The 25,890-nt window shown below is 41.0% G+C and overlaps 2 protein-coding genes and 1 long non-coding RNA gene across 13 annotated transcripts in view; 1 reads left to right on the top strand and 2 right to left on the bottom strand.

Moving 5' to 3' along the window:
- Window positions 1–2,387, bottom strand: part of GRIA2 (glutamate ionotropic receptor AMPA type subunit 2) — a 112,192-nt gene extending 109,805 nt beyond the window's left edge. For all 6 annotated transcript variants that reach the window (XM_048847503.2, XM_048847500.2, XM_048847498.2 and 3 more), the window contains exons 1-2: window positions 1,979–2,387; window positions 1,293–1,433 (exon numbers count right to left, since the gene is read on the bottom strand). In XM_048847503.2, coding sequence (XP_048703460.1) covers window positions 1,293–1,433; window positions 1,979–2,072 — 235 coding nt within the window. In that variant the 5' untranslated portion in view covers window positions 2,073–2,387. The remainder of the gene's footprint in view (window positions 1–1,292; window positions 1,434–1,978) is intronic.
- The window catches only part of LOC142071898 (uncharacterized), a 124,712-nt gene continuing 100,962 nt past the window's right edge, over window positions 2,141–25,890 (top strand). For 2 of the 3 annotated variants that reach the window (XR_012668115.1, XR_012668113.1), the window contains exons 1-2: window positions 2,141–2,267; window positions 5,405–5,533. This is a non-coding gene — a long non-coding RNA (uncharacterized LOC142071898). Of the gene's footprint in view, window positions 2,268–2,423; window positions 2,716–5,404; window positions 5,534–25,890 lie in introns of those variants that run through there. The other variant, XR_012668114.1, reaches the window with a different exon arrangement.
- The window catches only part of GLRB (glycine receptor beta), a 72,178-nt gene continuing 69,203 nt past the window's right edge, over window positions 22,916–25,890 (bottom strand). For all 4 annotated transcript variants that reach the window (XM_048847509.2, XM_075127764.1, XM_048847508.2 and 1 more), the window contains one exon: window positions 22,916–23,772. In XM_048847509.2, the coding sequence (XP_048703466.1) occupies window positions 23,476–23,772 (297 nt within the window). In that variant the 3' untranslated portion in view covers window positions 22,916–23,475. The remainder of the gene's footprint in view (window positions 23,773–25,890) is intronic.

Here is a 25,890-nt window from a genome sequence, read left to right as displayed (position 1 = left end):
TTACCAAGGAGACGAAAAACAACCGTGTCTCTGCCTGTGATTTTAAGAGGAGGGGATGATCACGGCTCTCGAGTCTACCTGCTCAGCCAAATTTGCTAATCGTTCAATCAACTATTTCGGATAATGTGATGTGGCTTGCAATCAACGATGTTTGTAGGGGCTTTTCAGTGCTGGTTTTACCGTGGTATTTTCCCGCGTGACCCTGGCATTTTACCTATTGTCTGAGCCCGCTGCAAAACCACTGAACACGGGGAAACATACAGGAAATCGCGGGGATGGGAAGGGATGGCAGCTGTTCTGGCCCTATGAAATTATAATACAGTAGATTATAAGAATACCACAGAGTCTGTGTCGGAAGAAAGCATCAATTTTCCAACAGTACTACCCTCGAGGTGGCAATGATTGTATACAGGGAGTGAGCGGGCTCTTTCTTAATGTGCATTTACTCCCGAAAATCCCATCTTTTTGCTGGTCTCTTTGTTAACGTGCCCCCCGCCACCCTGGAGGGGTTCCTCAGAGAGGCTTGAATTATTGGGGTAACGGTAGGAAGGGAGAACTTGATGTAATATGGAGAATTGCAAACAGTAAAATGGCTGATCCGTGTCTCATTTAGCTATTGATGCTCAGACCCGAGCGGATCCACTCGCGTTTGGCTTCCCCCGCTCCCGATCGCCTCGCACATCCTGCTTTATTTGTCAGAGCACCGCTGTGCTGTACCACACCAAGGCGGAAGTCAGGACCGCCGCTCCACGGAGCTAGAACTGCACAGCTTTCGTGGGCAGCAGGCTCTCCTGGTTAAGTTTAATTGATTAATTGGAGAGCTAAATGGATCTCCGCTCAACAGCTCCTAGCTCAGCCTGGAGCGTTTAATTTGCTGACCCTGCCTGTCCAACTGGACTGGGAAAGCGAACATATGGTCCCACGCCATGTGCAGTAAGCCAGGCTTATGTAATGTATGGAAAGAGCAGAAAAGGAACCATTTTAAACCTGGACCATCTGTAAAGCAGTGTGTGCCATCCGCGGGGGAGGCGCCCTTTAAGCCCCAAAGTCATCGCCAGAGGAGCGCCATTAGACGGGCGCGTTCTTCCCAAACCTGCCCCCACAGCTTCCCGGGGGGCAAAGCACTGCACAGCCCGCACACCACCCTCTCCCACAGCCCCATTCCCAGTGCGCACGCGTCCCTGCTCCCCTCCTCCCCCGAACACGAGAGAAAGGGGTCCAGGCGGTCTCACGCCTCCCCCAGAGCAGTCCGGTCCACAGTTATTTGAATGACACCAGCATTCAGTACTCACAAGCATTGGTGACGGCGAAGCTGTTGGCTACCTCCAGGTTGTCGATGTGGGGCGTCAGCCTAAACTCTGAAGTGGAAAACTGAACCATCCCTACCCGAAATGCACTGTATTCCTGATCAGCACCCCTCGGAAACAACCCTCCTGCAGGGAAACAAACACACATAAAACACAACAAGAGACCAGATCAGTGCTGCAAAGTGGGAAGCTTCAGCTTCAGGGGACTGACGCTTGGGCATCGCATCGCTTGGGAGCCACTTATTCTCGCTGGCAGGGAAAGAGGCAGCTACATGCACGCTCGCTCTGGGGCGGTGGATCTCTTCTAGTCAGCTGTCTCAGAGGGGCATGTTATTTGTTGGGAGCCGTTGATTCTGCATCACGCCAGAGAGATGCGAGTCTCTTAATAACGTGCATAGCCTGCATCGGCAAACCGCTATCGGACCAGCTACACGATTTCGTTTCTGTTTAAGGCAAACGGGGGATAGCCATCATTTCTGAAAGGAGGGGGCGTCATACAAAATCACACACACACAGATGTGTGTGTATAATACATAGCATTCAGTGCTTGACAGGACATGAATACTCAAGCGCAATGCCAGCTGTGAATGAACGAATAAATAATCCCTCCAAATTAAACCTCAATCAGAAAAAAAAATAAATAAAAAATCCTGCAGTGCGGAGAAACCTACCTATTTGTATGCTGTTAGAATAGACCCCCCAAATCAGTCCCCAGAACACAGGAGACAGGAAGACAGAAATATGCATAATCTTTTGCATTTCCATTAAAAGTAGAGCATCCACGAAGCCACAAACGATCCCTTTCCTCCTCCTCGTTCTTTGTCAGTTCTCGCCAGCGAATTAGATCCTCTGCAATGTTGGGCGAGGGACCAGACCACCCGAAGAAAGGAAAATAACCCCGAAGCGCCGGAAGCGGGAGAAGCCTTTGCACAAGGTCTGGTCCTTGTCCCGGCTCCAGAAGTAAGAAGGCTGCTTGAACGCTGCCGTGGTCCCAGTACATCCAGCACACGCACTCGCACCCCCTCGCGCTAGCTCACAGGCTGGGGAGCGGGGAAAAACCCGGCGCGCGTGCGCGAGCAGCACAGCGCGCGGGAGCGCGCGCCCACCCCCACTTTCTCTCCTTGCCCCCAGCCCTGGAGCGCGGCTTGAGCTGCTCGCCCGGCTCAGCATCAGGGCTGCGCTGCTGCGGCTGCTTCCTGCGTCCCCCCAGGGCCGCTGCAGCCGGGACAGCGCTAACCAGGGGGCTGGCGGCTTTGCGCACCGCGGACAGCGCCCCAGCCAGAGCGACGAGCCGCCGCTGACCTACCCGCCGCCGGTCCCCAGTGTTGCAGGGGTCTCCCGACGGGCTCGCCTGGGGGCAGCGCGGGCGGCTCGCTGGCCTAACCGCTCCCCCGCCCAGTTGTGCTGGGTAAAGGTCTCCCTTATCTGTCAATGGCTAGGTCAAGGAGGGGGGGTGGGGTGGGTGTGTTCAGCTGCGGCGGAGCACAGGGCCTCCCTTCCCCCACACCGGAGCCGTGCAGGCGCGTGGCGGCGGCAGGGGGAAGTGCTGAGGGGCTGCTCTCCCGCATGCTGCATGCGGGCCGGCTTCCGGCTGGCAGCCGGCGTTGGCGGCACGCTGGCCCAAAGCGCCCCGTGGTGCAGCCGAAAGGGACCCGGAGCCGACGCGGGATTCGGGCTCTGCCTCCCGCTCCACGCGCACCAGGACTCGCTTGTTCTGCGGCAGACGCGGAGCTCGCCCATCGGGGCCCTAAGCGGCTCTGGCCGCGGAGTCAGAGCGGGGGCGGCCGCTGAACTTTGAGCAGCGAGAGAAAGGAAACGGCCCGGACGCGCTTCCATACGTGATTTGTTTTGTTTCAGCCACTTAGGCGCGGACTCCCAAGAGAAGCTTAAGGGTGTTGGGTGCTCAACAGGAGCTGGCGCCTAATTCCCTTAGGCTTTTTTTGAAAGCCCTGTGCCTTCACTTATAAAGATGAGAGACCCAAACATTATGGGCAACATTATCAACCTTGGGTGCCAATAATTAGGCACCTCACTCGAATGAGTGTCCTGATTTTCACAGGTGCTGAGCACCTACAGCAGCCTGTAAAAGATGGATTTAGGAGCTTAACTTTAGACTCTGGCTTTTGGAAGGTTTGGCCTAAGTGAATAATAAAAAATGGAGAGAAACCTCCACAAACACATCTCTCTCCATAAGGACAGGAGAGATCAGTTTAGATGGAAAGCAGAGATGAAAAAGCTCATTTTTTTACTAGTTTTACCCTTATCCAGATCTTACCTGCATGAATATTGGCTGTATCTGCAATTCAGGTATATCTGGAAAACCTGTTTTTAATTGACACACTAATACTGTTAAGTGGCTAAAGAAGTGGTTTTTTTTATGAATGCCTATCCAAATCTCAAATTACCAAATGTAATTAGCATTCACGTTTATTTTCCAAAATTCACTTCACCTCCAATAGATAAATTTACAGTGAACTACAAGTGAACATTTTTCAGTTTGCCATAAGAAGCTGCCCCAAAAATCATCTTATGTAAGAACATTTTAATACATACACTGCAAAGAAATTTGCCAATAAATGGTGAATAGTGAGTGCATTTTTTAAATTAGTTCATATCTCAAATAATAAGGGTGAGGGCAATTGCCCCTTCTTTGGAAAAACACTTTTCTACAAGGAAAACTCTGATGTTCTCCTGTTGGATTTCCTTTTGATTTTTGTATTAGATTCTCTCTAATATTGTATTAGTTTGTCTCTCCTTTCCACAGAAGAATTAGGGCTTGCAGCTCCAAACTAGCAGTTGCCGGAGATCATGAGCACCTGAAAAAGCTTTACCCTCCTCTAGTTTCTGAGAAATGCAGCTTCATTGCAGCCATGCTACCAGGAAATTCCTTTGGAAACTATTGGGATTAGGAGCGGGTTCCCCAAGATGGACGGGCTCAATACAAAATAAGTACAAACAAACAAAGCCTACATCTATATTACATTGTACCCAGGTGCCCCATTTTGTGGGGGAGAGGTGGGAATTATGCAAGGCACACTATTCCTACTCTCGTCCCTCCCCATCCTTTATCTGGGCTGCCCCTTCCCAATGCTCATATCATGTGTTACATGAAGATAACAATACAGAGCTCTGGGAAGGGGGTAGTAAGCTTCACTGAAATGACTGGCCCTGCCATACTTCACATGGTCTAGGGAAAATGTGCATATAAATAATCCCGCTGAGCATATATTTGGAGGCCTATCAAATCCAGAGTCATTACGTCTGGTAAATATTTCAGGGTCAAAATGCCATACTATATTTAACTTTAATACAGATATGTCCAGTCTATCCTTCCAGTCTCAGAGATTAAGAACTCTTACTCTAAAAATTCATTCTGACACAAATTTGGCACATATCTTAATTTGAGAATGATACTTTATGTTTAAACAAACAAGCAAACAAAAGTCCTATTTGTGAGTTTGAATTGCAGAGTAAACAAGAAAACAAACAGCAAACTAACCAGAGACTATTCTGTGCTTGGATAAAAATGAAATTTAGAATAAATCCGTTATGTGGACTCATTGCCTTTACAGTTTGGAAAATAACTAAACTGGCCAATACATATAAGTAGAAAAAATATCTATTCATGTGCACATATATTTCTTTGCCAGAAATATCGAAGTATAATTTATGATGGCACATTTTATCCTTTGGTTGCTAGTAAAATGTTATTTTTATTTTTTATATCACAGTAACAACTAGGGGACTAAACCAAGTTGCGGTCCCATTGTATTAAGCACTGTACATTTATATAATATAAGACAGTGCCTGCCCAAAAGAGATTACAATTTTTGAAGGCCTTGATCTGCATTGTGTGGACCAAGCAGTCCACCTGCATGCTACATAGAATAAAGGCCTAAAAGACAAGGAACTAGAGTGAGTGAAACAAAGAAGTGGCAAGGGTAGAAGAGTGAGGACTGAATAAAAAAAATGGATGTTTAGCATAGACTAGTTGTGTGCACGGTTCTTGTGTAATAACAAGTCAGTAGTAATAATCCGATTGTGTCATTGAAGAATTAAAAATAATCAGTTTTTTGTTTTTGTTTTTATTTCACTAGGTAGTCAACTGCAGAAAAAATATAAAAGCCATTTGGCCCCATTCTCTTGTCAGCTCCACCCTGGTGACTGCAATTGAGGTGAAATGGTTCAAATAAGAGGACAATACGGTCCAATGATACTGCAAGAAGGTAATTACATCAGTAGTTACAAAAAAACATAAAAACCTATGCTGACAATACAATAAGGCATTCTACATCTCTCCATTCTTTTTCTATAAAAATCCTTAGTTCAGTGAAAAGATGCAAGACAGGCAAGGGAGAAAAAAAGAAAAACTAGCTGATAATAAATTATGCTAACATAGTAAGAATAGACCATACTAATTAATATTATATAAAAAACCCACATAATATGACGGAGATTCATGTTCAGGCAAGGGAGAAAAAAAGAAAAACTAGCTGATAATAAACGTGCATCTCCTTTGCACAAAAAAAGGAAAAGATTCTAGTAAGAAGTCTGGTAAAATTGTGATCTAAAATAAAGAAAAAAAAGGTCATGTTCTCTTATGCATCCTTTCTCAATCCACTTTAAGAAATGTTTATAAGAATACAAATCATAAACTTAGAACCTGAACCTCCTGACTTCCGTGGAAGTATTTTGCATAAATAAGGACCATAGGATCAACCTTTATTAAAATGAATGTAAGAGTACTGTTATACTGAACCACCAAAGATAAATTACGGAAGTCCAGAGCACAAACAATAGGGAAATGCCTTTCAAAAGTTTAAGAACCTCATCTTAACTCCCCTGAAGTCAATGGGATATTTGCCACTTACTTCAAAGAATGCAGGATGATGCCCTGCGATTCCAGTATGATCATTTCAGTGTTCCTAGCTAACTGATAGGTCTCAATATGTAATTGTAAAGGGGGAATCATCATCAAGTGAGTGTGTTTCTAGTGGGGTCCTTAAAGGATTGAATCTTGGCCCTGTGCTGTTTAACATTTTTGTTAGTGACCTGGAAGAGAATTTAAAGTAATCACAGATAATGTTTGCAGATGACACAAAGATTACAAAAGTCATAAATAAAGAAGAGGACAGGTCACTGATACAGAGTGATCCGGATTGCATGATAAATTGGGTGCAAGCAAACGATATACATTTCAGTACAGCCAAATGTAAAGTCATACATCTAGGAACAAAGAATGTAGGCCATAATTACAGTATGTAGGACTCTATCTTAGGAAGAGAACTAAAACTAACTAAAAGACTTGGGGGGGGGTCATCGTGGATAATTGCTAAACATAACAAACCAGTGTGACATTGTGGCCAAAAGGACTAACGTGATCTCTGGATATATAAGCAGGACAATGTCAAGTAGAAGTAGAGAGATATTACTTCTGCATTTGGCATTGGTATGACCACTGCTGGAATAATGTGTCCGGGTCTGGTGTCCACAATTCAAGGAGGATGTTGAAAAATTGGAGAGGGCTCAGAGGAGAACCACGAGAAAAATTAAAGGATTGGAAAACATTCCTTATATTGAAAGACTCCAGAAGCTCAACCTATTCAACTTATGAAAGAAAAGGTTAAGAAGTGACGCAGTGTATAAGTATCTACAATGAGAACTTATATAACAGAAGACAAATCTAGAAGACAAAAGGTATAAAAATATCTGGAAGTTGAAGCTAGACAAACTCAGAAATAAGGGACAGTTTTTTAAGAGTGAGGGTAATTAACCTTTGGAGCAACTTTCCAATTGTAGTGGAGTCTCCATCACTGGAATTTTTAAATCATGATTGCTTGTTTTTCTAAAAGATAGGCTCTGGTTCAAACAGAAATTAATTCAGGCAACTCCTATAGCCTGTGTTATGCAGGTGGTCAGACTAGATGATGATGGTCTTTTCTGGCCTTACACTCTATGAATCTGCATATTTGTTTTTCATAACTAGGAATTCACCTCTAATTTTGAAATCATATCAAATACATTTTTGTCCTTTCAAAAAAACAAAGGTTTGCAGAACGCAGAACTGCAATATCTGCTCAGGTGTAAAAAAATTCTGATTCTGGACAACTAACATTCTCCAAGATTTGGTGTCTGTCAGGGAACAAAAGACTCCACTTGTCCTAAAAATATTGTTTTCTTTGGACTTCTGAAATAAGTAAATGGTTTTCTCCAATGAATGTAAAGTTCAATACAAAAGTAAATGAAAGCAAGGTGTTCAAGCCCTAAAACTGACTTACTTTAAAATTGTTTAGTCTGACGAGCAGGTTCTGGATTTCAAATGTCTCTTTAAAAATAAAAAATACAGCAATGTCGCCAATGTACAAAATAAAGCCACTCGAACAATGGTTTCTGCTGTAGTGTCCCCTCTGCTGCTCTTCACCTGCAATTAACTAGCATTGTTCCCAGATATATAACTACTGTTGGTGAGCTATAAGGAAGACAGTCGACAAACACAGCCAGGTTAAATTTCTGCTTCATGGTATTGGCGGAGAAAAATTGCATCATGAAGCTTTGGAGTGTCTATTACAAATAATGAAAAGTAATAAGCAAATACCAGACAGTGTCATTAAATGCCACTTCACTGCATTTTTGGAGTGGTTTAGTTATATAAATAATATTTGGAGTTTCTAGTGCATTGGGATTCAGTATATCAATCCAGGTTATTTTCATCCATCTGAGACACATTTTCACATTATTTTGAGGATAAAGCCACTCAGATTCAGGCTAAGCTGTCTGTGTATATAATAATAAAGCCACCTCTGGTGGAGACAAATACAGTTTTTACTGCTTAGATTTTGGCCAATGACAGCCTGCAAATTAGATCTATGATTCTTGTCCGGAAAAGAAATATGAAGCCATTTTTGGAGTTAGTTGTCAATGCCTCCCTTTGGGAATGGCTAAATCTTGTAATTTTTTTCCACCACAGTAACTAAAAAAATGTATGTCTTCCTTTTAGTCCCAAGAAATAAATTGAATGTTCATGTCCTAATTATCTCCTGCCTCACCTGCTAGTTGCTCTGTTTTTTTGCCTCCTCACCTCATCCCTTTCATTTTGTCAAAAGTGCTGCTGCAAAAATAATTTTCTCATGCATTTTTTTATTACATCACCCATCTTTTAGTCCTTCCACTGGTTGTAGCAAGTTCAAGGTTTTTTGTCATTGCTTTTGAAGTCCCGCAGCACTCGGCCTTGACTTTGTCTTCTTTCAAGTTCTGCCCTTCCCATCTACTTCACATAGTTGTATTATTGCTGGATTACTCTTTTTTGTCTTTTTTTGAAGAATTTGGTACCAATCACTGTCAAAGACAGGATATTAGATCAGTGAGACCATTGGTCAGTTCTGGAATGGCAAATTTTATGTTCCCATCATTCTGATCTCCTGAATAGATCTTGCTTGAGCTTATGACCTCATAGTTTATTTGCCATAAACACCTTGAGTTTTGGCATGAGTGTTTTTCGTTCCAAGGAGTTATCTTGTGAAGAAGAAGCTCATTCAAATTATCATTAAAATGTACTAGGTTGTGCCCAGTGGACATTTATTTTGAGTTTTGGGCAAAGTAACACTTTTTCTTCAATCCCAGCACTGGCTCACAATAAAGGTCAGAAGTATTTCAACTTTCACCACTGCATGGAAATAGTCTCCTAGTGATTAATTATTATGATATGTAGTATTAGTGCAAGTATTTAAGAACATTAGAATGGCCATTCTGGGTCAGACCAATGGTCCATCTAGCTCAGTATCCTGTCTTCTGCCAATGCCAATGCCAGATGCTTCAGAAGGAATGAACAGAACAGAGAAATTATCAAGCAATCCATCCCGTCATCCAGTCCCAGCTTCTGGCACTTAGAGGCTTTGAACTCCCATAGCATGGAGTTGCATCCCAGATCATCTTGGCTAATAGCCAATGATGGACCCATCCTCTATCAACTTATCTAATCCTTTTTGGAACCTAGTTATAGTTTTGGCCTTCACAGCATCCGCTTCCAATGAGTTCCACAAGTTGACTGTGCCTTGTGTGAAGTACAGAGTGGATGTTCATTAGTAGCAACATAAGTGCCCTTTTTTGCTATTTTGCTCCTAAGTGGCTGCTGCTGTGAGTGTTGACAATTCACAGTAGGGAAAGTGTTCCTGGGAGAAATGTTGCTTGTAAGTGGTGATGGCTCTTATAAGATGTTGCTGCAAACAAGTGTCTACTTCCTTTTGTTTGTTTTAAATTAATTTCATTAGGTGAATCCCTCCTCATGTGGAAGCTGTTCCATGCCCCTAATCATTTTTGTTGTCCTGCTCTGTACTTTTTCCAGTTCTAATATATCTTTTTGGAGATGGGGTAACCAGAACTGCACAGAGTATTAAAGGTGTGGGCATAACATGATTTATGAGGGGTGTTACGATATTTTCTGTCTTCCTCTCTATCACTTTCCTAACGAGTCCTCACATTGTTAGCTTTTTTGACTGCCGTTGCATGTTGAGCGAATATTTTCAGATAACTATCCCAAGGATTCTAATATCTCTTTTTTGAGTGATAACAGCCAATTTAGACCCCATCATTTTGTATGAAAATTGGGATTATTGTTTCTAATGTACATTACTTTGCATTTATTAACATTGAATTTCATCTGCCATTTTGTTTCCCAAACAGCCACTTTTGAGAAATCCTTTTGTGACTCTTCACAGTCTGCTTTGGACTTATCTTGAGTAATTTTGTAACATCTGCACATTTTTCCACCTCACTATTTACTCATTTTCCATTTATGAATATATTGACCAGCCCTGGTTGCAGTACAGCTTCGTGGGGAATAATGCTATTTACCTCTCTCTATTCTGAAACTGACCATTTATTCCCACCTTCTATTGTTTCCTCTTTTAACCAGTTACTGATTCATGAGAGGGCCTTCCCTCTTATCCCAGGACAGCTTACTTTGCCTAAGCATCGTTGGTGGGGAACTCTGTCCATGTTTTTCTGAAAGTTCATGTACACTATATCCACTGGATCACCCTTGCCCACATGTTTGTTGACCCCTTCAAAGTATTCTAATAGCTTGGTGAGGCATGATTTCTCTTTACAAAAGCTGTATTGGCTCTTCCCCAACAAATCATGTTCATCTGTGAATCTAGTAATTCTGTTCTTTACTATAGTTTCTACCAATTTGCCTGGTACTGAAGTTAGACTTACAAGCCTGTAATTGCCAGGATCACCTCTGGAGTCTTAAAAATTGGCATCACATTAGCCATCCTCCAGTCATCTGGTACAGAAGCTGATTTAAGTGATAGATTATATACCACAGTTAGTAGTTCTGCAGTTTCATATTTGAGTTCTTTCAGAACTCTTAAGTGAAAACCATTTGGTCCTGGTGACTTATTACTATTTAATTTATCAATTTGTTTCAAAACCTCCTCTATTGACACATCAGTCTGGGACAGTTCTTCAAATTTGTCATCTAAAAAGACTAGCTGAGGTGTGGGAATCTCCCTCACATCCTCTGCAGTGAAGACCGCTGCAAAGAATTTGTTTAGCTTCTCAGCAATGGCCTGGTCTTCTCAGCACCTCAATTAGCCAGTGGCCCCACTGATAGTTTGGCAGGCTTCCTGCTTCTTTTGTGCTTTAAAAAAAATTGCTGCTAGTTTGTGTGTCTTTTGCTAGTTGTCCTTCAGATTCTTTTTGGCCTGCTTAATTATAGTTTTACATGTGACTTTCCACAAGTTTATGTTCCTTTCTGTTTTCCTCAGTAGGATTTGACTTCCAATTTTTAAAGGATGCCATTTTTGCCTATAGCTGCTTCTTTTGCTATGTTTAGCCATAGTGGCACTTTTTTGGTCCTCTATGTTTATTTTTTTAATTTGGGGTATCATTTAATTTGAGCCTCTTTTATGATGTTTTTTAAAAGTTTCTGTGCAACTTGCAGGTATGTCACTCTTTTGACTGTATCTTTCAAATTCTGTTTAACTAGCTCTGTAATTTTTGTGTTATTCCCCTTTCTGAATGAAAATGCTGTGCTGGGCTTCTTTTGTATTTTCCCTCCCACACGGGCATTAAATTTAACTACATTATAGTCACTATTACTGAGCAAACAAAACAAATTATAACTGTAATTAGGCACTCTGATATAGCCTTATGTATGAAACTAAAACTCACAGTAAATGCACAAAAGTCCTTTCTTTCAATTGTATGATTTTTAAATGCAAAATTTGATAGCTGAGTTTTCTGTACAGAATTCCCTGCTTACCATGTTGCATCAGTAGAGTCAAGACAAATGATTCTGAATGTGTGAGCCACAGACAGACATTCACTCCCAATAAAAAGGGGCACTCACAGCCCTGGCATTTTAGATGTACCCTTGCCTACTAGCACCACTTCTGGTTTATCTGTATTTAGCTCTCATCTGGAGATGAAACATATATATTGCTAAAAGGAGATAATCAAATCATGGAGACTAGTTACTTTATAACCACTGTGAGAGTGCAGGACTCACCCTTGTGGCACCTCCTGCTGGTCATTGGGAATTAGCTCTTTTCCAGCCTGGAGTGCCCTCTGGAGGCCAGTGATCCTCACAGCTCTGGCCCCCCATGTCCCTCACAGACCCCAGTCTCTGGGGTTCTGCTCCCTGACAGTACCCCCACACTCTGCCTCTGGGTCTCCCCTTCCTGGGGAACCCCCAACCCACTATCCCCACCTTGCCTCAGTCCAGGCTACTGCCAGTCATCACCAAACCCCCATTCCCTGGGGCAGACTGCAACATAAAGGCTACTCATCATAGGCAAGGAGTTTCAGACCTGTTGCCTTCCTCTGCCTCCTAGTACCTCTGTGGGCCTTGGACCAGGCTCCTACAGCCTAGGGAGTTACCAGCCTGGAGTGCTTCTAGCCCAGCCTAGAGAGAGACTCCTTGGGCCTCTGGCTCACAGCCTTTTTATATAGGCCAGCTGGGGTCTGATTGGGGCATGGCCCAGCTGCGGCTGCTTCCCCAATCAGCCATCCCCAGCCACAGCCCTCTCCAGTGCTGCTTTTAACCCCTTCTATTTTAGGAGCAGGGTAGCCACCCCACTACAACCACATTTGAAACCAGACTGGTAGGAATCAGAGACAATTTGAAATCATGAAGTAGTGAGTCCTACACCACTTTGTCGGTTGCCTTAGGCAAAAAGATATACAGTAATGGTTGATGAAAACTGAAGATGCTGTTAATATAAAAAAAATGGTTCTCTGGGGTAGGATCTCACCACAATCTACCTACTGTCCTGCTTTGAGGCTTTAATAATCCTTGCAAGAATGGGCCCCAAGTCTAATGTCTGGTAACCAACAGCTATGAGGAACAACGGTTAAACTCACAGATAATGAGGTGCATTTACCCAACACATCTAAGACCTCACTTTGCAAAACAGAGTGAAATGCAACAAGGGAAGCCATATCTAGCTTCCTTGTCTGGCCTGTATGGATCTGGCCTTCAATTTAGCTGGATCTGGCTGAATTTCTTTCACAGAAGTAGATGGAAAATTCTTCTCAGGGAGAAAAGCTCAGTAATGTAATTAAGACAAATCACAAGCCTGCCTAGCACCCTGGTCAGTTCTTGTGAATAAGACTTCGCTAATGGTACAGCGGAAGAAAACAATGATGTGACCTCACTGCCCCAGTGTAGGAGCAGAACAGTTGTCTGTGCTACAGTTGTTCTGATTTGGAGTGAAATTTCCACCACTAGCCTTCTAAATGATTCATTTAGTACTTTATCAGTCACAGGTCATCTGTAAACTAGTGCCTTCTGAACACAATGCAAGGCTTCATATTGTGTAGATGTGAATGTGTGATGCTTGTGGATAAAAGATTTGTTTACTATCCCACTAAACAACTGGCAGAGAAATTCAATGATTGAGTAGTATTATCCTGCAAATCTGCATGAAACCTGGGTTACCACCGAAGGTGAACCATTAAAGCAAAATTTTCACTGTGATAGGCAGTAGTGCAAGTGGAATCTATTTCTTACTGGTATGGGAGGGCAGCCTGGGGGGACATGTGACATCTCTCAACCCTACTCACCCCACCCCCAGCCTGGGGCCCCTATGCTCTCCCCGTGCCTTCCCCATGATCCCCCCCTCTTACCTGGAGAGGGGAGGCTCTGTCCTTCTCCCGCTGTGCCGGAGACTTTGGAACCGCAGCGGCGAAAGGAGCAGAATGTGGGGCTGCTGGGCAGCTGTACTGTCCCCAGCCCTCTCCTCCAGCAGGGCTGCTGTACAGACGGAGGAGACCCTGCATGGAAGGGCTGGGGACGGTGCGGTACAGCTGCATCAGAGCTGCCGGCAGCCCCACGTTCTGCTCCTCCTGTGTCTTTCCGGTACCCCGTATCAGCTATAAATATCTTGCTGGTACAGTGTACCAGACTGTACCTCCCTACTTGCACTGCTGCTGATAGGAACAGTTTTAGGTTCTGACTTTAACCTGAAGCAGTGGTAATCTGTTTGTGAGCATAACAAATGTGTGAAATTGATACTTTCAATTTCCAAAGTATATGCTGACCCAGAAGTTACCATGGTTTTGTTTAGGGATTGGATTAGCAGAACTTCATAGGAACAGGATTACTGCCCCATACAAGAGAGTATCAGAAATTGCATTGCTCACTTAAAGTGAGCTCTCTTCTTTAGTATTTATCTAATAATTTTTGTCTCACATTCCCAATTAACACATTCATGTTCTTCTAGTACTGCTTAAAAACTATTTTATTAAATGGCAAATACCAGGATATGAGCATTAATCTTCACAATGCAGGCTTATAAATTGTACTATATAAAACACTTGTTCATAACCTTAAAATGAAGAATTTATTCCAGTTCAGAATTGTATGTCTAATTATATAATTAAAAGTTACAGTAATAAATTCTCCAATTCATGGAGCACATGACTAATTAATATAGAGAACTCATAAAAATGCATACATAATCTGATATTGATGTATTTTGGAAGTAGTAGCCAACTGACAATAATAATTTAAGGGAATATGTCAGTACTTTGTTAAATCCTGACAGACCACATTTCATGCCGCTTTAGTCCTAAGCTTTCTATTATATTAAAAGAATAAATAAAATATATTTATCACTTCCACAAAATACAGTATTTCCTATTTCTAGTAAGTGTGCAGGTGCTCCCAGAATTTTGATCAAGGGAAGAATGTGTTAGCCCATTTTAGGAATATTATTTAGAGATTCAGGAAAGAATAGTATCTAAGATTATGTGTAAACACAAAGGGCGTGATTCCTTTCTCAATCACACCAGGGTAAATCAAGAGTAACAATGCTGTAAAGCTGGTGTAAGTGAGAGGAGAATCAGACATTTTGAAGTCAGAGGGTGAATATCCTCAGCAGAAGACAGACCACAACAGCGCATTGATGATAGGCCAAGGTGGCTTTCAACTACCTTTCTGCCCCTAGATCTGTGGTTGTTACTAACTGATCCAAGTCATTATTATTAATTATTTGTAATATGAGAGTGTCTGGAGGCTCCAACTGATATCATGACCCCATTGTGCTAGGCACAATGGTATTGGTCAATAATCATCCCAAACAGCTTCCGATCTAAATACAGAGGACAAAGAGTGAGAGAAAGGAAGTATTATTATCCTCCTTTTACAGATGGGGAATTGAGGGAAAGAGAGAAGAAGTGACCTGCCCAAGGTCATACAGGAAGTCTGTGATAGTGCTGGGAACTGAATTGAGATCTCCTGAATTACAATCCAATGGTACAACCAACAGACCATCCTTCCTCCCTGATGCTGCTCTAAATTATGCCAGGGAGCAAACTGATGTCTCCATCCCCATCTCAGGTTCTGCACCAAGCAAAATTCAGGTAGACTCAAATGATCTGGCCCATAATATTTAGCTAGAAAGTAGAAACTATTTCATCCCTTGAATTATTTAAAAGTGAACTGGTCAGAACACTGAAGCATTTACTGTAGGAAACAATCCTTCATTGACAGGGAATGGACATTACAATAATGGAAAAGATTACCTGATAATTTCAATAAAGCTATTTTTTCTTTTCCATTGGTAAATGGAAAGTATTGGAAGATTGAATGTTTTCTTGTCTTTAAATATAGAATCTCCTTTCAGCCAAAGTGGTTTAGTTCAATTGTCAATGTTCATCAGACTCTCAGCATGAGTTTTTCTTGCATTAATAGATTCACTTCTGGCTGTGAGTTTTCCCCCCGCCAATTTAATTTCATCAAGACTTTCTTTATGGAGATTGGCAAATTCACTCTGAGAAGCTGTCATTTAAAATGCATCATATCCTTTTTTATATTCCTGAAGAAAATAATGTAAACTGTAATATGGTTCAATATTGTGTATATGTAAAAAATAAAAGTTACAAACCCCCCTACCTTCCTAATTTAAAATGTTTTTCCATGGGAATAGCATGGAAGAATTTTGATAAATAAAGCAATAAAATGTGATTGTGAGTAATACACGAAATAATAAATTGCTGCCAAACTTGGATAAGTAATTGGTATTTTCTGTTTAAAATCTCTTAGGGTGAATTTTTGCAGGGCAGGGACTCAAGCTCCCAATAGAATTATACTGCAGCATTCTTAATACTATTCCAAGGTGGTGTTTGGGTCATTACTATAGAACAGCAACAGAGAGGGCTTTTTGCAGCAAGAGCAGAGATTTGGCAGCTTCCCACTACCTCCACCAATGCTATGCTGTCCCCTTTTGTCGCCCCTATTGTTTTTCTTCACCTTTTCGCTCCCTAAATCAAATGGGGGAGGGGAGCTTAATTATTCTTTCTGTAGCAATAGTGACGTCCTCAAATCCGCCAAGACTTATAAGACCCAAAGAAACCAGAGACTGCTTGTCATATTTCTAAGGGGATAATAGCAACATTTTTTCCCACCTGTGTTGGGCTAAAGGATTCCTTCCCCTGTAGTTATGTTTCTTTAGTCTTCATTTAATAAATTCTTAGGAAATTAGGAGGTCCTAATGATCAGCCAATTAACAAATGTGAAGCATTAATAGATTAGTAACAATATATAATTAAATTAAGTGATTAAGTATATTATAATGCATAATGTTTTTCCTATTGACGTTTTATTGAATGTGCCATTCTCCAGCATAGGCCTGATCTGAGAGACATCTCTGGGAGGAGCAGACACTTAGGCCTAGATGATCAAAAGGTATTTAGGTGCATAACTCCCATTGATTTAAATAGGATTTAGGTGCCTAAATACCTTTGAGAATCTAGGCCTCAGAACCTCTCAGGAGCATGCCTTTCAGCCTTTGAAATGGCCAAACCTCAAACCAATTCCAAATTCCAATGCAAGCAGGTCTTCCAAAGTAAACGAAAGGAACATTTTAATCCAAAGAAGAAGACTGCCTGGGACACTGAGAAATACATTTGTTGTAAACACTTATTAAACATTGAGAAGACTATTTTGTTGGCCCTCTGGGTCAACAGAAAATTTAGAAGGTAATAGTCAAAATCAATAAGACTGAAAATGTTACGATTTGTTTCTCATAACTTGTTTTCAGCAAAAATCTCTAGGTTCTAGAGAGAGCTGGAAAATATCATGTCTGTAGTGGGTATTCATCCAAACAACATATAATTCTGCAGTTACACATGTATCTAACAATGGTGAAATATAGTTACCTTTCATACATGAGCAATAAATAAGGCCCATATATTTTCATCTTATTTACTATTCACATATACTTTAACATCCAGATCAACCTTTATTCAATCACATTCACATACACAGTCTTATTGCTGCTCTCAGTCCCACCCGCGCCAAATGTGTGCATGTGAGTGTGGGTTTCACTTTTGGCACTACAAGTAGTAATAAAAAGCCCAAAGTAAATCACTTCCGCCACAGCTGTCAGTAAAACACAACAAAATGCAAATATGGCTGAAAGCAATTATGACTTCAAGACATACAGGGAGCACCTTGTACAGACACTTTTCACTCCATCATTGCACTTGGACAAAGCGTCTCATTGCAGAGGAAAAGCCTGTTTCGTAGACATTCAGTTAAGTTTTCCAAAGAGATTCCAAGATGACAATTTTAGTCTTATTTACCACATCAAAAACCCAAGGCTGTTACATGATATCAGCACTGATGTCTTGAAGCCAGGTCATGGTAAATGATCAGTAGGCAATTCCTGCATTAAATCCTTTCAAGAGGACCAATTATTAGGGTATTGGGTATTGTCTGATGAAATCAGAAACAAGGCAAAGGTAATGATCTGAAGATTTAAAATGAAACACAAAGTGGTATTGGCAGCTGAGAAATATTCAGGTACAGATTAGCCCCACCCACTTCCTTTTCCTCTTACTCAAACTGTTAAAGACACAGAAGAAGTAAGAAAATTGGGTTGGAAGTGTGGATCGATATGGGCAATGTTTTCTAAAACTTAGGTTATTTATTGGTACGTCTTTGTCTTTCAAAAATTGTTTGTATAGATTCCCTCTTGTAGAAAAGAAACTAGAAGTAACATCCCTTAAAGGAGAATAAAAGGAGGAGGATCGTCATGTAATGGTTGCAGAACTGCTCTCCAAAATTGGACATCTTATTTAGATGCCAACTCTAAAGAGTAATGATACCTAAATGTGTGATTTGTGCTCCAGGCAACAGCCAAACTCATCCCTATGGAGATTACTAATAGATGTTGTTTTGGACCTGGTGGAATGCATTCTAAGATCTTAAGGTATGGAGTCACCTACAGGTTCTTAGCACATTTGAATACAAAGTTTGATCCACTTGGATGTTCTCTGAGTAGGAGTGTGCTGTTCAGGGGCATTTCGGAGCTCGGTGTACTAGATAGCACAGCGGAGAGAAAGGGCAACCCCATGCCTATTTTGAATTCCCTGAGGCCCAAGTGAATCTTGAAAGATGTACCAATTAAAGGGAGAATGGAAACCTGTGTTTCTTTTGCTTACAAGGGTCTAGGTGGGAAAATTTGAAGGAAACTGTGCAAGTTGAAACTTGCAGAGATTCCTCCTTTCAGAATAGGTTGCTCCACTATGTAGGTTGTTCAGAACTACTATGTTTAATCTAATTGTAAATCTGTGGTTTGCTCAGGAGGAATTTAAAGTTTTACCTTCACTATTAGAATTTCTTTATTGTTATAATATTGTTTTCTTAACAACCCCTATTGTATTAGTAGCTACAGTTATCAAACTTAGCTCTTTATTGAGCCTGCTAGTACTGTTTTATTCAATAACATCCCTGTCCTTAATATCTGTATCCCCCAAATAGGCAATCAGTTTTGCAATTTTGCATCCTATTCCAGAATGTAGCTGGGAGATGTCGTTCTACAGGCAGAATTTTACAACTAGAGGGAGCTGAAGGACCATGATATGATAAGATGACATATGAAACTCTTCATGACCTTTTAATAGTAGGGTGAAAAATAAAATTTAAAAGCCTTCTTATATCAATTATTACTCACTGGAGCAAGTAGTGTTCTGCAGTGATAAAAATATTGCTACATTTGATATCCTTTGCTTGTCAAAGTACAAGGTGTCATCTGTTTTAAGCCTCATATGAATGTTATTCTAAATTTTTATATTTTGGATTTGGTACTGCATCTTATTTCTGTCTTTAGTTTTTTGTGCTTTCAGGAAAGAAACAAAACATCTGCCATAATATATATTCCCTTTGCTTGCTCTTGTGGGAGTTGAATTGGAAAGTAATTATGGTGTATTAGTGATTAAATGTTTTGTGGTAAACACGAACACCATCAAGTAAGCAGGAAAGCAAGAAGGAACAGAGATTAACGTAACAATAAAATCTGTAATGGATTTGTACATATAAAATATGGACATTAATTACAGACAAGTCATCTGATATAAAAGTACTAACAAACAAAGTATCTTTCAGACGGCATATAATTTCCAACACTGGGTAATTATTTGTTTGCCCTCCAGAACCTTAGAAAAAAAAGACAAGTATGAGAATAAATTATATATATTACTCTGCCTTTATGTAGCCTTCCCTCTCTGAATCTTCTTCGTCTCTTCTTAAGTTCTGTAATAACTTCCAAACCTCAACTGGAAAAAACTGGCAACTTTGAAACAGAGCGTAAGCCAAGGGTTCTCAAACTTGGGGTTGTGACCCCTCAGGTGGTCATGAGGTTATTAGGCGGGGGCGCGGGGTCACAAGCTGTCAGCCTCCAGCATTTATAATAGTGTTAAATATAAAAAGGTGTGTTTCTAATTTATAAGAAGGGCGCATTCAGAGGCTTACTGTGTGAAAGGGGTCACCAATACAAAATTTTGAGACTTACTGGCCTAAACAATGTTAACTCCTCCCTCTCATCCCTCAACTTGTTTTTCAGTTCAACAGTGTCCAGTAATATTTGGGTTACTTCCATCTGCTCCAGTCAGAAACCAATCTATGGGCTGTATTCAGGCTGCCTATGTAAATAACCCCTGAAGGCTGCATACCTATACATTGGAGATGCAAGGTTGTTGAGCACCCAATATCCTGAACAGCACCACATCTCTGAACCATACATAGATTATTACTGTTAGAATCAGAAATTATCTCCATGCATTGGAATTTTCAATGTAAGAGCTGTGCACAATGTTTTGCTGAAAATCAAAGTATACCCAAATAATGAAATTCACTTCTGTGCTTAAGCGGGGCATAGACCTTGCACCTCAGAAAAGTACTCCACCTTTGTTCACAGATGGGCAGTTATTTGTTAAAACTTGTTTTTGTTTGTGAGCTGCCCACTAAAGCTCTGGTGAACTTTTCTGTTCTATGTGTGCAGTTTTGAGGGCTGCTGGTTCAGGTGCATTTTGAGCTTAAGTGCACAGGGACATATGACAAGTTACAACATGGAAGCCATGTGATGTTTTTTTCTGTTGCCCATCCCGGTTGAATCTGCCCCTGTGAACAAAAGGGTCAGCTCAGCAGAAGCTTTATTACGTGCTTCTCCTTAAAGCCTGCATTTCAGTTGAACTCTCTGATTCACCTGGGAAAATCAGACTTTTCTCCCAGCCCATTTCTATCTTTTAGGGGGGAACTAGTACATATTAACTTTGGTAAATCCCCCAGTTAGTGGGAAATGTCTTATTTTAATATTTTGTACAACCGCATTTGCTCCAACCCCTCAGACAGAGACAAACACCTACAAGATCTCTGTCAAGCTTTCTTACAACTACAATACCCACCTGCAGAAGTAAAGAAACAGATTGATAGAGCCAGAAGAGTTCCCAGAAGTTACCTACTACAGGACAGGCCTAACAAAGAAAATAACAGAACGCCACTAGCGGTCACCTTCAGCCCCCAACTAAAACCCCTCCAACGCATTATTAAGGATCTACAACCTATCCTAAAGGATGACCCAACACTCTCACAAGTCTTGGGAGACAGGCCAGTCCTTGCCTACAGACAGCCCCGCAACCTGAAGCAAATACTCACCAACAACCACATACCACACAACAGAACCACTAACCCAGGAACTTATCCTTGCAACAAAGCCCGTTGCCAATTGTGCCCACATATCTATTCAGGGGACACCATCACAGGGCCTAATAACATCAGCCACACTATCAGAGGCTCGTTCACCTGCACATCCACCAATGTGATATATGCCATCATGTGCCAGCAATGCCCCTCTGCCATGTACATTGGTCAAACTGGACAGTCTCTACGTAAAAGAATAAATGGACACAAATCAGATGTCAAGAATTATAACATTCATAAACCAGTCGGAGAACACTTCAATCTCTCTGGTCACGCAATCACAGACATGAAGGTCGCTATCTTAAAACAAAAAAACTTCAAATCCAGACTCCAGCGAGAAACTGCTGAATTGGAATTCATTTGCAAATTGGATACTATTAATTTAGGCTTAAATAGAGACTGGGAGTGGCTAAGTCATTATGCAAGGTAGCCTGTTTCCTCTTGTTTTTTCCTACCCCCCCCCCCCCAGATGTTCTGGTTTAACTTGGATTTAAACTTGGAGAGTGGTCAGTTTAGATGAGCTATTACCAGCAGGAGAGTGAGTTTGTGTGTGTATGGGGGTGGGGGGGGGGATGTGAGAAAACCTGGATTTATGCAGGAAATAGCCCGACTTGATTATGTAAAGAGTTGTCACTTTGGATGGGCTAGCACCAGCAGGAGAGTGAATTTGTATGGGGGGGTGGAGGGTGAGAAAACCTGGATTTGTGCTGGAAATGGCCCACCTGATGATCACTTTAGATAAGCTATTACCAGCAGGACAGTGGGGTGGGAGGAGGTATTGTTTCATATTCTCTGTGTATATATAAAGTCTGCTGCAGTTTCCATGGTATACATCTGATGAAGTGAGCTGTAGCTAACGAAAGCTCATGCTCAAATAAATTGGTTAGTCTCTAAGGTGCTACAAGTACTCCTTTTCTTTTTGCGAATACAGACTAACACGGCTGTTACTCTGAAAACTATAACCCAGTTTTCCAAGAGGAAATGTATTCATTCCCTAAGGTCACAGTTCTGTTGCTGCATTAGGGCTGAAGCAAAGTCTCACCGGGTACTCCGGGAGGAGGGCTATGTTGCTCATACCGTCTTTGATTCCTTCAGATAGCAGAAAATGTCATTTTATTGTTAGTCTCACTTTATATCTGAGTTTCACAAAGTACAATGTAATAGTAACCACTGGAGTCAGTGAATACTGACTGCTGTACTACCTACACTAAGCTAGTATACTTTTGTAATACTAACTGATGTCATGTTACTGGGTCATAGAGTCATAAAGAGTTTAAGGCCAGCAGCAACCACCAAATCATGTTGTCCAAACTTCTGTATAGCACAGGCCATCACCATCACCTGAACACTAAACCCAGCAACTAAAATTTAACCATGATATTACAGCCCTCATGGGACTAAACTAGTAGGAAATTAAGGTCTACAAAATAAAGAGCAGTTTCTCATCAGAACTCCTGTCACACCCTTACTACATTTAGGATTTCATTCTCAACAAGCAGCAGCAGTGTAAATGGGTTGGTATGGACAGACACTGCACCCGTGCTCTCTAGCCTCTGCACAAGAAGACTTTTTGTATGGGCCTCAGCCTCTGAGTTGTTCAGAATCAGAAACCTGTCCCTTTCATTATAGTTGCTAGGCCTTACTTTTGGTGATTTGTTCTAACGTGTGAAAATGCAAACCTTGAATATGGGTCATGATGGAATTTGACCATAGGAACAATGGGTTCACTTATATTCAAGCCTTTTGAACTTCAGAAACTGCAAACCCATGCAAACAAGACCAGACTGTGACTCCTACACTGCAAGCTTGGAAGGGTTTGCCACAGATGAGACAGGTACAGATTTTAAACCCTACCCTGTGATGCTGCTCCACAATTCCTGTTGCTTAGAAGCCTGGAGAGTGGCCTGTTGATAGATTTTTGGGGGGCATGTTCTAGAAAAAGGAAAGACAGCCTCTAGCCCCCATTTCTCTTCTGCTTGCAGGTTTTCAAACATGTGCCTTTTGGAGATGGCAACCAAAATTTGGTCCAATATTTATTGCCAACACATTTGCACTCACTTTTGCAGTTGGTTTGCTTGAAGGATGCAAAGTAATATTTCTAAAATGAGCTAATTTTGCAAAATTAGTTATTCTCTGATCTTTATTTTTCCACATAGACAAGATCAGCTTAGTCAATACTTTCTCCACTTACTTACAAAGTCTAAATAATATTAATTACAACTTAGCTTTTTCTTTAACAGTGCCATTTAAAATTATACAGGAACAGGTTTTTTTCTCTGAAAGTCATAAGAAGAGCTGTTAAATACTACATGTACTAGAATATTGATCTTAATACTCAACATGCACATCAGTTTCATTATCAGAAACACTTTAAATCTGTATGTTAATAATGGAAGATAATTATTTTGCTTTAATAATGTGGTATGCATCATCCGTCATATATTCCTAAAGCAGGATGTGTGCTGTACATTTATATACAACAGTTGATTTCAGCACAGACATTACAGTGTCATGCTTTCATTCAAAATTAAGATGCCATATTTTCATTACAATCGCATGGCATCTCAAATGCAATATATTGCTTTGCAAATGCAAAATAATTTCACAGACTGGCCTTCATGATTGGGAAAGGGAATAATGAAATGAGACATATTTTACACAAATGAAAAAATAAAAGATTTATCATAAATATATGGACCAGTATATGACATTGAAGAACAAGAAGCAGAAAGGAAACAATGCTCTTGCATAAAGATCAATTCGCTTTGCTGCTGATGGAATGACAGGCTTGGGAGGAGGTGGCTTCTTGTTGTTCTTTGCTTGAGATTTCCCGAGCCCACTGTTGACTTCAATGGGCTTTCCATAACAGTCATAGTTGGATAATTCAAAATCTCTCGGCAAGCTTCCAACGATGCTAAAATCATTGGATCTCAGATCAGATTTTGAGGTGCAAACTTTTTTGCATCTGGTCTCGCCAACCTATGAAATAAAGAGTTTGGGAAATCATGATTGACTCACAAATATTTTATTCACAAACATAATGCACCTGTGAGAGAACGCAGAAAACAAATATATATGAAATTACTTGTTCATGGGGATTCACCACATTAGCTTAATTTGTAGGAATGGTTGTAATATAGAGTACTTAAGTCTATCATATAAACGAATCTAAACATTGATAATTATATAATTTTGAATATACAAGTGCCTCATGCTGTGGAACTAACTACGCTATATTGCTAGATTTTCTTTTAAGGCTACAGAGAGAGAGAATATTTTTTCTAAGTGGATTCAGAGCACAAGAAAGTTCTTAGATTGATATTATTTAATATTTACGTTACACTGAGGCTCAGAAGCTCCAATTAGGATTTAAAACTGGAAATTGCAGTTTATGCACTATTTTATTTAAGCTTTATGCACTAAGCTTGAGCACAGAAAGTTGCCCCATACCAGATAGCTAATATGCCTAAACCTTCTCAGAGAGGGACCCCCTCTAACGGAGAGAGAGCACCCTCCTTGTATCAATAGTCCTTGTCCCCTCTATAATGACAGCAACAAAGGTAATACAGGTTTCAGAGTAACAGCCGTGTTAGTCTGTATTCGCAAAAAGAAAAGGAGTACTTGTGGCACCTTAGAGACTAACCAATTTATTTGAGCATAAGCTTTCGTGAGCTACAGCTCACTTCATCGGATGCATACTGTGGAAAATACAGAAGATGTTTTTATACACACAAACCATGAAAAAAATGGGTGTTTATCACTACAAAAGGTTTTCTCTCTCCCCACCCCGCTCTCCTGCTGGTAAAAGCTTATGTAAAGCGATCACTCTCCTTACCAACAGGAGAGTAGGTTTGTGGGGGGAGAAAACCTGGATTTGTGCTGGAAATGGCCCACCTTGATTATCATACACGTTGTAAGGAAAGTGATCACTTTAGATAAGCTATTACCAGCAGGAGAGTGGGGTGGGGGGAGAGAAAACCTTTTGTAGTGATAAACACCCATTTTTTCATGGTTTGTGTGTATAAAAACATCTTCTATATTTTCCACAGTATGCATCTGATGAAGTGAGCTGTAGCTCACGAAAGCTTATGCTCAAATAAATTGGTTAGTCTCTAAGGTGCCACAAGTACTCCTTTTCTTTTAAAGGTAATACAGCACTTTCCCAGAGCCACACATTGACATGCTAGAGGATTTCATCACTGGAAAACTCCCCTAAGAGACTGAAGGGCAACCTTTCTCCCAGCTGTCTGTTCCCTCAACACTTCTGGAGCAAGGAGGAACAGATCATGGGGAAGGGGATTTAAACTCAGCTGTGTCTGTCCCAGACTTGTCCTCTCTGCTGGTACATAGAAAGGCAATTTTAAAAATAAACTGATATTTGATGTAATTCAAGGACTAAGGTTTTGAAAAACAGTTACTTGGGTCCCCATACCTGATCTGCAGAGAGTTTATATTTCAGCTGTTACAAACACCAGAAAAAGATTAAACCACTACACAATCCAGTCAGCCTGAAGAGATTTGGAGACCACTGCTAGGCATCAATGGGAGGTGGATATCTAACTGTCTTGTATGTGTTTGAAAACCTCTCCCAGTGACTTCTTTCATTTTAGAATATTCAGAGAAGAAGTCAAAAATAAAAATGTAAGTATACTGGTTTAACAGGTAATTTCAGGAGTGGAAAGCACATCAGGACTTTTGGATCACCTGAAAAAATATTTTGGAGTTTATATTTTACCCCTCTTTGAAAACTGCCAAGGTATACTGCATAAAAATAAACCCTAGCATCAGGAGAGGTACATCACACTATCACTGCTCATTTATTTATTTTTCTATTGCTGATCACAGTGATTTTGGTGGAGGTAATCAGCAAGTGTTCCATTTTGGCTCTGAGGTTCATCATATAGTGCCACATGTGCCAAACTCAATTTCGTAGACAAACACCGAGGATTTGCAAACAGAATGCACTAATGCTGTGCTAGTTACCCAACACAAATTAAAGATTTTTTTTTTAAATGATACATTTTACCTCAGAGATAAGGCAAAAAAATATGTTTGGATGCTGCAACTGCATCTACCCGGGCAGCAAGAAAGGATAAC

The sequence above is a fragment of the Caretta caretta genome, chromosome 4 (genome assembly GCF_965140235.1).
Source record: "Caretta caretta isolate rCarCar2 chromosome 4, rCarCar1.hap1, whole genome shotgun sequence".
NCBI classification, from domain to species: Eukaryota; Metazoa; Chordata; order Testudines; family Cheloniidae; genus Caretta; species Caretta caretta.
The sequence above is the reverse complement of the archived record's forward strand: the minus strand, read 5'-3'. Positions and strand labels throughout refer to the sequence as shown.